At 41.6% G+C, this 13,283-nt stretch overlaps 1 protein-coding gene across 4 annotated transcripts in view; it reads right to left on the bottom strand.

The window, feature by feature from the left end:
• The window catches only part of AKAP9 (A-kinase anchoring protein 9), a 110,600-nt gene extending 97,892 nt beyond the window's left edge, over positions 1-12,708 (bottom strand). For all 4 annotated transcript variants that reach the window (XM_032180991.1, XM_032180992.1, XM_032180993.1 and 1 more), the window contains exon 1: positions 12,488-12,708. In XM_032180991.1, the coding sequence (XP_032036882.1) occupies positions 12,488-12,535 (48 nt within the window). In that variant the 5' untranslated portion in view covers positions 12,536-12,708. The remainder of the gene's footprint in view (positions 1-12,487) is intronic.
• Positions 12,709-13,283: the final 575 nt, after the last annotated feature.

Genomic DNA, 13,283 nt, shown 5'->3' with positions numbered 1-13,283 from the left:
TAGTTCTTTACATTAGAATACTTGACTTAGTAACTTTGTTTTAATTTCATTCTTAACATAATAGATTAAATATTTTAAAAGAAATCAGTCCATATACTACTCGATCACCTTTATTTCCTAAGGGATGATATTACTCTAACCACTACAAGTCCTTATTTTAGGAAGCATGACCCTATTATAACTGGCCAGATTACTTAAATGTGTCACACCACCGAGATTTAAACAAACTCTCTCTTGCCAGATGTGCAAACCAGATGAACAACAATCCTGAGCAATCCATTCCAACTGTGAAGCTGCCTCTGCTGTGAGCAGGGTTAGACCAGACGACCTCCAGAGGTCTCATCCAACCCCAAATATTCTATCATTCCACAAATCCAAGGCAGGTCAAAGAATGTATTTTAATGATGATTTATTCTTAACACTGAATACAATTATTACTTCAGAAAGTTAAGAAGAATCTAACTGTAGGCTATACAAAATTGCACAAGTGATACTCATTAAATGTGTCGGTGTTTGTTAAAAAAAAAAAAAAAATAACATCACTACAAAAGAAGAACTCGGTGTAGATGCGGAAGCAGGGTGCTGGTGGAAATCTTTTCACAAAGGACTCGACCTTTGGCCAGCAAACATACAGAGCCTCTCTGTATGAGGCAATCACGCTAGCCCACTGGCAAACTCATTGCCAGCACAGAATATGGGCAGCCTGTCTTTGCAGATATAGCACATACCATAGTATTCTGCATTTCTAGCTCATTTCTGGAAAATGGTAACATCATCTCCCCCTTCCTTGACTTCAAATCATATCACACAACATCACATTTGTTTTAAATTCACGGAAAATCCCCTAGACTACTGTTACATCCTAGTATCAATGTAAAAAAATTGAAATTCCTCCTTCTTCCCACTGGGAAAGCATGCGAGCTTTCCTCTACCATCTTCCACCCTGCTCCAGTATCATCATGTCAACCCACTTCCTCACACTGTCCAGGTCTCTCTGAAAACACGTCTTGTGCTTCAGTTCATTAATTGCTCTGGGTAATTTGGCAGCATTCCCAAACTTGCTGAAGACACACTGCTTCCTGTTCTCCAGTTATTAATGAGAACATCAGTCAGGACTGGCCTCAGTTTCAGCGGGTGAGGAACACTACTGGCCACCAGCTGGACCTCATCTTAGCCCTGTGAGCACAGCAGTCCTGATAATTTTCTACCCACCTTGCAATCCACTTACTCAAGTCATCTATCAACAGGTTGGTTACAAAAAGCTTGTAGAAGATTGTATCAGATGCTTTCCTAAAGTCAAAATAATCAACATTCACTGTTCCCTCCCTCTCCTCTTAGCCACTGTAGAACTCCTTGTTGAGAATCAGTGTTCATTATAAGGACAATTACTTCACCCTTGATAAACTCCCATCACTTTCTTGTCCTTCATGTGCCTGAACATGGCTTCCAGGGGGATCTGCTCCATAATCATCCCAAAGACCACAGCTAGGCTGATCCCTATAGCTCCCCACATCCTTCTTTTGTCCTTCTTGAAGTTGGGTTTGATTTCCACCTCTACCCTCCCTTTTCTCCTGCTTATTTTGATTCTCCTAATCACCATGACCTTTCAAAGACGGCAGGGAATAACTTTGTAATGATAGCAGATAGCTTCTATCAGTATGCTTGTATACATCACACTCAATCCCATAATTTTTTGTAGATCAGATTTGCTTAAGCGGTCCCTACCTCGACCTTCTGTATCACACATAATGCTTCATCTCCTCCAGTTCTGCCGTTAGACTCAGAGAGCCAGAAAGCCCAAGGACAGTCCTCATCATTAGAGATGAACAAGACCTTGAATATTACTTACACATCCCTTTGTAACCAGATTTGTTAAGATTATTTTGAATTCTAAGCTTTTCACACCGTGCCACCCACTTCAGGTTAGTGCTGTATACGCACAGCCCTGGATTCTTTCCACAGCCAATAATGACGACAGACTGACGCAGCCCCCTGACAGATTCTGCTTGAGATAAAGCCATTAAAACAAAAATAATCCTAAAAGCAATTTTTATTTAGTTGTAACCACCACACGATGACTTTATCTACATCAAGTCTTTAGTTTGTTTATAAGATCAGATCAGTGTCAAAAAGTCTTAACACCCCATTGAGTCTCAGAAAGGAGTTCTGTCTGAATCAGCCCCAGAGAGACACTCTCCTATCAACAATTGCACAGATCCCCAAGGACGTTAATATTGAATTTGGACTAAATATCAATTCATTTACACCAGCCTGCTTCCTCTAAAAAGCAATCTTTTCCAGTACTTTGAGACCTTCTGATGAATAGAAGCAGAGCCTTGCTGATGACTGCAGCCTTGGTTGTGGTTTGTTATCAAACCTGACTGTAGTTTCCAGGGAGTCAGGGTAGGAGGGAGCCAGCTGTTTCTCAAAAATCATGAATAATGTTTAGAAACCTACAAGAAACACAAACAAACACACCTGACTGTTTTGAAGAAAACTGCAGTCAGGCAACTGCTCCTTCGTATGGGATCCCATTCAATACTCCACTCCTTCGGCTCACACAATTAATTCTTCCAAAACACATTCTACATAGTCAATGGCAGATTCTAACTAACTTCAAAGACAACCATATCTTGAGTACAGTGCTTTAAAGATGCAGAGAGATTGAGGCACCTAAGGACACGCACAGAAAGAATCTGTTTCTAAAGAGGCTTTGTCCAGTCTTCTCAATGAGCTAATGCAAGAAAACTTAAATCAAAGAAGCATTTGTCGTTTCTTGTTTGTGTTGATGCTGCAAGAAAGGGGCTGTAGTCTGCTGCATATTTTTCCTGAGCTGCCGGACTCCTGCACCTCACAGCAGTGCATGTTCTTCTTGTCTCCTGCACTCTAACATTTAGTCTATACGTTAAAGGAAGAAGAATAGCTAAAGGAAGAAGAAGAGTTGATTAAAGCTTAGCTGAAAAGGGCAGGAGAGAGTATTTATTACAAAAAAACATCAATTATTGATTTATTTTGAGTAAATATCTACTGCTTATATTACCCTGAATCCTGTAAATTCATTTTTTTTTCTTACTAAGACATATATATATATAAAATAGCAAAAAGCTTTTTGCATTTATGTAGAATGCATCTAGCTTTTTTCTTCTACTTTACATGTTTGTTTTTAATTATCTGATATAATTTTTTTAAAAGATCAAAAGCCAAGCAAACTAATTTAAAGATAGAGTATACAAAAGAATAGAATAAAGCACAGTAAGACCTACATAATTTTGCTCACATTTACTTTCTCATTAAGTAAGAAATCTGAAAGGAAAAGGCACCTTTAGCATAAATGGACAATGTCTAAGTAAGTCTTTATTGATAACCAACACAAGCTTATCAGCTTTTTCAAGCTGACCAGTGACATGAAACTGATACCGAATTTGAGAGGTTACATCCTTGGCAACAAGACAATCAGCTTTACAGCTACAGAGCAGGAATTTAAATTCTGTTCAAGGTAACCAAGTAGTAACAGACACTTCTTGCTAATAAACATAAGTGATGCGATGACATCCAACCAGTAACCGAAAGCAGTCTTTTCACAAAGATTAGGGTTGAGACTTTCAAAAGAGTCTGGAGAATTTAGATACATTTTAAAGAAAGATATTGGAAGAAGTTCTGGCCACCTCTGTGCTCTAACTCTGGGTAGAAACTAAGTATAGCTTTAATTTTTCTTTTTAAAATAAATTAAGGTTCTGTTTTTTTCTAACAAACTGAACAAGTCCCACTCAGCTGTACTTCATCATTTCCCTCCCCCAGTGTTTATATTATTTTTATATGAATTCATACCATGTGGCACGTCTGGTACTGAATGGACAGAGTGAGAATAAAGCCCCCAAACACAGTAGGTTTGTGAGAGACAGCTCTGCGAGGAGCCGAGCAGATGTAAGGGAGGAACCAACTGCACGAATTTCATGCTCAGTATGCAAGACTTGACAGGCTTATATTATTTTGACAGGCTTGTATTATTATTTATTTATTTTACACACACACTGTTGAATCATTAGAGTAACGTGGGCTCACAAAGGCATTGATATTGCTCCCAGGATTCCAGACTTTGTCTATGAACTTTGCTTTTTTTTTTTTTTTTAAATATGAAACTGAGTTCTGAGAATATATTCCAAGTAATGAAGAAAATCTAGGAAACTCATCCCCCTTTGACGAGTCTTGTATCAGGTTTTCCATCCTTATAACACACCAAACTATGCTAGCTATTAACGAACATAAAAAGACAAGGTTTTCTTATTGCTATGGAGCATTACTTGTATATAGGATAAATATCTGCCACTACCTTTTAAAGGAAAATACATATTCTCAATGTACTCAACGTTAAGTCAGCTACCTCACTTAGACAACATCAATGGGTGTAGGAACATTTCAATATTTTTCTGCTGTTTTGTGGTTGGACACAGGAGACTTCCTCACAGTGACATAAAAGTTCAAGGATGAGCAAAAGCTTCAGAAAACAAAACTAACACAAAGACATAAACATTTATGTTAATTCACAGCTTACCAGCAAAGTCAGCTTTGAGTAAGTTCTTTCACAACTTTGCTCATTCCCTGTAACACCCATTTTATCAATATTTGCACAGAAACATACTCAGTCCCAGAATCCCATCTCCTCTGCGAGTCTCCTTGGCTCTTTAGCTCAGGATTGTAGTTTTAGATATAGGCTGCAATTTTGCCCTTGCAGTACAGTTTTCATCAAGTACTTGTTCTCCCCTGGAAATATCACCAAACAGTATACAACCCCTTTAAAATTATTATTTCTCACTGTGGAGAGTCTTAAAATTTCACCAGGTTTTGTGGTTTAGGAGCATGGGCCACAAGACTCTTTGTTTTGTGACGATGCAACATCTTCGGGTTATTACAATTGTGGCTTGCTCAGTTCCCATCATGTTCCCGGGCTTGGTGCTTGGTTTCCAGACTCTCATGCTCTTCTGCCCGGCTGACAACTACTGAACGTGTTCTACCTGCAAGCTTCTGGTGGTCTCTTCATGCAAGAATGGAAAACAGAAAGGCAGACTGCATACTTCTAAGAAACCAGTAATTTTAAGAAGACATTTTTATGCATACTTCTTTCCTTTTTCTACTGGCTGTAGGAAAAAGTTTACAACATCGCATGTTGGCCTCTCAAAAAAAAAAAAAAGTGGAAAATGCAGATTAAAAATTCTTTTAAGAAACGGGAAAACAAGAGCCATCAACACAATACGACGTGCCAGCACTTTGCAGTCAACATGCAAGCACTTCATCATGATAGATTTTAAGATCTCTTTGCTTTGTTTCAATAGCAAAAGACTGCAATTATCAGATGGGTTTTACAGAACTGTGATCCCATGTCTTTGCAAATTTGAAGCATCACATCAACTGGTACTAGTAACTAAATGATTTCGAAACCAAATACATAAGAAATACATTGAAATCTCTAGCTATGGGGCAGAGATTTAAGACAGCCCTTTCAGCTCATAAAGTAGGATTCCCAGAGATTACGTTGCTAGTACACAACCTTATATTGTAAATAAGGCAAATTAACAAAGTTGGACCTACTTCAGAAGCCTCTATTCTTTTGTCCTCATTTTTATCAGATTTTTCACTATTATAAACAGTAAGGCGTTAGAGTAACCATATGTTAATCCACAGTTAATATCTCTGTAAATGAATATTTAAAAGCACCTACCTGTTAGGGTATTTCCTGTTGGGGGGAAAAACAAAAACACCACCACATAGGGGTTTTTGGTAAAATCTACATATGTCAAAAGGCCTTACTTCCCTTGAAATATCAGATGTGCTTTATAGAAAGCACTTTAGAAAGAATTTGTGGTCATGATGATCGTGCTTATTTCCAAGCCAGTATAAACAAACAAACTTGTCTAGACACTGCTCTACCAAGGGAAACAAATGTTGCAGTCACCCCTGTTTTGCTTTTGCAACACCCCTACTAAGAAAATAAGCAGTTGGAAAGCAGACCATAACAACAAGGGAGAGATTAGTACCAAAATGAAGAAAGCCTTGATTAGAAGAGCAAGTTTGTGCTTTTTTTTTTCCCTCTAATTCCTTCTCTTTACACATGAAGAAACAAGAAAATACTTGAAATTGCCTTTTTACAATGTAATTTCTTGTTTCATAGTGCTTCTAACAATACTGTGCTGTCTTATTTCTCAGTTTTTGAAAAATTCACTGGGCTTCTTGAATTAATGACCATTTTTCTCTAAACTAGGTATAGAACAAAGGTTATTTTGGAGAGCTGCTTTGTTCTGAGGATGTGAACAAGTAAGTGATACTTCAAATTCACTCTACCTTGCATCACTACTACAAGGAGACAGCTAGTTTAGAGCTCCGAATAAAAGGGTATAGCAACAATAATATTTAAAACAACCAACCAAGCCCTGTATCAAAAGCTAGTATAGATCTCTGGAGTTAGTGAAATGGGGCTCAAACTTAGAAAATAAAAGAAAAATTGAGAACATGCCTAGAAAAAGGAAGAATCCTACTAACGCCAACTGAAAAAAAAAAAGGAGCTCTAGTCCAAGATTTCAATTCAAGTCCTATTTTTATGAGGACCCAATAAAGTCCAGAAGAAATTTGAACACAGTGGAGAAATATTAAACTTACTTTTTCTTCTTAAAAGAAAGGAAATAAGGTGAAAAAAGACTGCAGAGCAGGTAGCTCTATTATCCAAGTGAACAATTCAGTTCTATTAAAAAACCTAGTCATACCATTTTTCTTCTGCCAGTAGAAGTACAATTCACATCTTGAAGACTGTTTCACAGATTACCTTTCAGCTTGATACCTCCTTCAAGCTTATTCATCATCCCAGCAGCAATAAATTATCCAAAATGTATTTACATTTCAGATGTATACAAATCTTTCCCATGATAAAATGCAGAGATATCATCCACTGTGTCAAACAAAAAAAATGAAGTCACGCACAGCAAAGAAACACCTTGGTTTTTGTTCCTCCCTCTCTCACCTCTTGGCAATTTCTGCCCTCTCTGCTTTTACTCAAGAGCTTTAAAACAAGACATTTTTCTCTCCAGGTGACATTCAGTCCTTGTATCTGTGGTTCTCTGTGGCGCAAAAATCGGTCCTTAGGCTTACTCATGTTCATAATCAAAACACACAGAGGCAATTCTCCTGCTATACCACCTCCTACTATTTGCATTTAGAGTTGACAGAGATGCAGAGGTGAGAAGCAGATTGAAATAAAAGATTAAGAGGAACGAGGAAGTGCAAATTCAGAAGGACCTAGGAGGACAATTATCTTCGCAACATAAAAGAGGAATGCCTACGAATTCAGCAGGATCCTGATAGGTTTGTGAGGACCTTCATGTGTAAGAAGAAGATTGCCCCCAACTAAAGCATCTTAAAGCTCTTATCATTGTTACAGCACTTTTCCATAGCCTTACTGCACCCTCCTGCTTCTTTCCAGATCCACCCACATCTGTTGAGCCAAAGCTCACCCACAGCTCTCCAGGTGGCTCCAGAGTTAGCCTAGGTTCTCCTACGGTTTCTTCCCCTCTCGTCCACTAATTAGTACACAGCGCCTCCACATACAGATCTAGCCCTGCATCATTCCCGGTCAGCCCATAAAGCTGCTCTCCTCCATAGTTTATAAAAAGGGAGAGTAATGCAAATTTTTATGGTGAAATTAGCACCTTATGATATGGTTGAATATGATTTCTTATTTTAAGAGAAAAGTTAAGGAAGGAAGCATGGACTGAAAAGGAAATCCTTCCTTCCAGGATTCTGCTTAATTGCTTTTGGTTATTGGAAGTTATTAGAAACAGACAGACCATAAACAAAATGAATAGTTTGCACCTAAAAGCAAAAGGCAGAAAGTTAGTAGGCCAGCTCTTTAATGAAATGTAAGGTTTAAATGTATTTAATTTGTCTTCCATGATGAAAAGCTCATGGTAACCAGTAAAACACTGCCTTTTTTCCTCCTCCAGTAAATGACAGGGAATTGTAAAGGGCTGTGTTTTACAAACACAATCTGTATGTTAATTCTTCTGGAGGTTTGAAATTAGACCTTTAATCACTATGGTGTGTAATCATTCCATGTTTTGCTTAAGTCTTAATAAAACAGAAAAAAAAGGAAAGAAAAACTGATGAACTGATGAGAAACCCCAAATTTCTCAGTCTGAAGAGCTCAGAGATGAGGATGTAAAATCTTTTTTTTTTTGCCCTCAAGAGAGTAACGTATAAGAAAGCAAACAGCAAACATTTTCAGACACTTACACAACGCTGTTTTAATTATGCACATCGTTTTCATCTTCAGCCACCTGAAATATTCACATGCATGACCAGAAGATAAAATATGCAATTATTTCCTTTTACTATTCAATTTGTGAAGATAACTTCTCAAATTAGTTACACAACCTGTATTACTTGTCCACTGAGTGCCATCAGCACTTCCCAAACAAACTTCAGCGTTCCGTCTGCTCCGTGATTCACTGGCATAGATCAAAAGCAGTCACACCGCTTTTTCTGTGCTCAAATATTGAACTGCACCAGACAGTTCCTTATTTCTTGGGGTTCTTCAACAATTGCATGGTTTATTCAAACACCGCAGCAAGAATGTATTAGAGACATAGAGAACTCTTGAAAATCAGGGCATTAAATAATGCATTTCTAACATTAGAAGTGAAATTCTAGACCAACCTGAAATTCAGAGAATTTACAAAGTAAATGAGTGTCTTTCCCTCACCCACCCCTCCTCACACTGAGAAAGCATACAGCTAGGGAGCGTGTTCTTTCTACTCCCCCTTCAGGATTGTAAAATGGACCCTTCTTCAAAACTTGCTGTTGATAGCTTCACATCTTAGTTTCACCAGTTGTAATTGCTGGGTGTTTCATTGCGCTGCAGAAGTATGTGGTGAGAATGCTTCTGTCAAATTGCAAGCAAGTCTGCCTTCATATATAATTATATATTAAATATAAAATAAAATCATAATATTAAAACCAAAAGATTGCCAAAATAGCTACTTTCTCACAAGGGAATCTGAGACCCTGACATGTTCATTCCAAAGCTAGCTTATTGATCTGGAAGTTGATCAAAACAGTGCAACATCCTGATAAGAAATGAGATACTAAGCTGCTAAATAAGTACATAAAATTAACAAACTCAGCTCCCACAAGCAGTATCCTCTTCAATGTTACATGAGATTTCCAAGCAAACTGATACACACACAGGCATGCACACATAAATACTACACCAAGATCTTCAACCACCATCCTCTCTTGTCTTTTGCAAAATCAGGTGCACATACACTATTTGAGGCCATCGACAATATCCCATAATCTCTAAAGCAAGGCACATAAGGTATCTGATTTTTAAGTTCACTGTGTTTTGGGGCACAGATCAACTTGACAGAATGCATCTGTACTTCTGTTGCTGGCACATCTTCACTCTTCCACCTTCTCTCACAGTCAGCCCTGTTTCCCTCAACCAGCCGGTCTGACAAACACCTTTCCTGGAATCAGGCAAATGCTTTTATTGCTCCAACATAATCAGTTCAGCATCCAAGACAAAGAAATCCACAGAGAGACCATTTTAATGGGCGAGGGAAACAGACATTTATTGAGGCTGGGGTAATATCCAGTGCGTTTATCTTGTGGCAAAGGACAATGGATGACTACAGCTCTGGAAAAGGGAGCATGTAATTTGCTAGGTTTGACTCCATGTCTCCTTTGCTTTTGTGGGTTTGTAACAGACAGAACAGCAATGCATGCTGCAACCGTTTCATAACAAAGGACTGGCATAGTCTCAAAAAGTCAGAAGGTACACACAGATGTTGGTGAGCCTATCAAGAGCTTATTCCATTTTCCAGATGATGTACTGGGGAAGTTGAGCCCCATTCTGCCAGCCTGGAGTACATTTAGCACCATTCGGTCAAGGTGAGATTCACAATGCAGCTTCTTATTTCCAAAAATACTACAAGAGGTCTGAAAAGAAACTGCCATTGCAGAAAACGTATTTGTAATACGCTTCTTTGTAGATCTGTGTAGGGAGACAGCATCTTAAGAAGACATCAGGAAAAACAAAGCTCACACAGAACCAAACTTCACAGCTACTACCCAACACTATAATCAGAAAATAACCGCACGATTGCTTTACTGGAAGCTCATATTGCTTAAAACACATGTAGTGAGACCTGGCACTACGTTTAGAGGAAAAAGGCCTAAGAATCCAAGTACCTTTTTAGAATAATAACTTCACTGTTAGCAGTGCACCTACCACCTCCATCATACCTACTAGGCTCTTTTACTGGCCTGCCTATTAACAACATTCATTCCACAGTTTATGCAGTGTCTTATTTACATTTAAAGTTTATACTATCATGGAAGAAGCATCAAGGTATCTGAAGTATAGCAATGCCTGTGCTTTTAGCACAGCAACAACACATTTATTATTTTTTCCAGCTATTTAAACAACATTCAGTGGTTAGGCTCTAAAGTTTTTTGGACGCTTGTTGCTGTGGTTTGCAGAAAATATTCAATGGAGCCAAGCAATTTTGGGAGGCATACTGATCATGCTACTGTGAATGTGCTTGTATCCTTGAAAAAGAGAAAGGCAGCTGCAGGAGCAACTCCTACTTCCATTCTCTGCTAACACAATTTCTTCTTTTCTGCCTTTAGTAGTGACACTTGTCACTGGAAGACTGAGACCTAGTCTCCACAGTACAACACATTTAATTACACTATTCATGTGGGGGAAAAAAAGAGAAAGAAAGAGTGTGAAGGGTATAGAGAATGCCAGTGAAAAATCTGAAATACTAACAGTGCTTGTTATGTAAAGCACATATAGCTTTAAAGAGTTACAATGACTTCAACCACAAGGGAAGTTTAAAAGCACAGAACATGAAAGTCTTCAGGGATGTATTTATAAGAACATCCACACATTTCAGTCAGAAAAGGCTAGAAGAAGGGCAACAGCAATGACGGTATTCCTACTAACAGTAAGTAAAACATGCACACGTCTTTTCTGAAAGCTAGCAGGAATGCAACAGCTTCCTTCTCGAGCCCCAACTTCTGGTTCACTTTTCAGAAATTGCCACTAGTTTTCTGTGCTCATACCAAGCCAACAGGAACAGAAAAATGTAAGTTCTCTTGATAAATTATTCACTGTGGTTTGTAGTATTAGCAAATTTACTCCATCCATTTTCTTTGTGAACTACTTTCAAGTATTCTGCAGCAGCATTAATTTGTCAACCTGGGTGCAGCTGAACACAAGGCTGCCAGCACTGCTGATCTGTCCTGGTACCTTTTGGTAGCGCTGCTGTATGTTCCCTGCCCATGGCTGGGGGGTTGGAATTAGATGATGCTCGAGGTGCCTCCCAAATCATTCTGTGATTGCATGGTTCTGAGGATGCACAAACACCGTTCTTGCTCTAAGCGTATAAGAACGCCCTATATAAACCATCTACAAGAGTTTGCTGCTGTACGTTTTGAACAGTGTCTCAAAAGAAACAGACACACCAGAGTTACAAAGTTTTTGTGTAACACGACATAACGTTTCCCTGCCCAGCTACGTTCTCTTTTTGATGGACTGTATAGGCACGACGATTATGGTATTTCACAGTTTTATTTCACAGCTTGCCTTTTCGCTGCTTTTACCACTGATGACCGCTTCCAAGCTGTGTGTCTCCTCAGCCTGGATTACAGGCTTACAGCGCTGCGAACCCTGCCACTGAGCAGTGGCTGCTGGAAGGAACCAGACAATAGCTGGCATCAAAAGGCTCCCTCTAACCTCACCTTACCACGGGTGCTGTTAATTACCTCATCTCCCTGACCACACCAAGGCTCTCTCTGAAGGCAAGAGGAGGTTCTTACGCTGTGGGGTGGCCCCGTGTGCTGCCCATGAGGCAGCACCTGTGGAGCCAAACCAAACCAAAACCAAACCAAGCAGAGTTGGTGCGAGGCTGTGGGCTGGCCTGGGACCCCGACAGCCACCAGACAGTGACAGTGGTTGTTGAGTTATACCCCTCATAACATAACCCCTCATGAGGGGTTGAGTTACACCCCTCATAACTCAACAACCACTGGGTGCCCCTCACCGCAGCCCTGGCAGCCGGTAATCCCCCCTTCCTAAGAGGCATTAGCAGCACACTGAGACGCAGCTGCCGGCTCTGCAACCCCCCGGGAAGGCTCACAGGGAGTCTCCTCGGCTTAAAAGGCTCAGGGGCGAGGCGGCGAGGAGCCGGGCTCCGCCGCCACCTGTGGCGCTCCCCGCGACGTGGCCGTCCCCGGCCGCCGGCTGGCACGGAGGGAGGGAGGGAGGGGGACCCGGGGCAGCACAAAGCGCACCCCGCCCCCGAGGCTTTGTTCGCCGCTGGTCCCCGCAGAGCCGAGCCGAGCCAAGTCGAGCCGAGCCGGGTCCCCCGCCGCAACCCCCGTCCCCATCCCCTCCTCGGGTGCCCGTCCCCGCCCCGCCGCAGCCGCCCCCCACCTTGGCTTTCCCAGCCTCCAGCTTCTTCAGCCGCTCCTCGTCCTCCATGGCGCCCGTGCGGGGACAGCGGCGCGTTACCGGCGGCGGGAGGCGGGCCCGCTCCGCCCTCAGCCGGGGCACGCAGCCTGCCTGCGCCGTCCCGTCCCGTCCCGTCCCCAACCCGCCTCACGGCGACGGCAGTGGCCGCGCAGGGGCCCCCGGCGCCGCCATCTTCATCTCCACGTAAACACGCGGCCGGGGAAAGTGACGTTGGGATCGCCCGCTCCTCCTCCCGCCGCCATCCCTCCTCCTGCCCTGCCCTGCCGGGTTGCGGCCCCCTGGCAGCCTCCTCTGCCCCGCACAGCCCCTCCTCCTCCTCGGGGGACAGGCGGGGGGCTTCCTCGTCTCGCATCTCAGAACACCCAAACACGAAAGTCTTTAATAACGAAAGCCTGAGCTAACAATCTCCGAGTTTTGCGGGTCTGCTGCCCTCCGCTGCCGCCCAGACCCGCCCCCCGTGGCTGCGATGCTCGTTTTGGTTGCTTTAAGTGTTGAGCCTACACCTGGCTCCTGCCTCCTCCAGCGTGGATCTAGACCCTGGAGAAGCAAGCACAAGCTTTCTGGGCGTGTCACATTGTGTGGGGATGCCAACAAAGGATGTGTAGTCCCCCGTTTAAATTAACACGCTCTCGTCGTGTCAGCGAAGTGGCAGTAGTTGTGTGAAAATCACCATGGGGAATTTGGCACGCAGCAATTAAATGCAAATACAAATTCTCTACCTCATCCTTCGATGCAAAGCAATATTCTTTGTGTTACT

Source organism: Aythya fuligula, chromosome 2 (genome assembly GCF_009819795.1).
Source record: "Aythya fuligula isolate bAytFul2 chromosome 2, bAytFul2.pri, whole genome shotgun sequence".
Taxonomy (NCBI): domain Eukaryota; kingdom Metazoa; phylum Chordata; class Aves; order Anseriformes; family Anatidae; genus Aythya; species Aythya fuligula.
The sequence above is the reverse complement of the archived record's forward strand: the minus strand, read 5'-3'. Positions and strand labels throughout refer to the sequence as shown.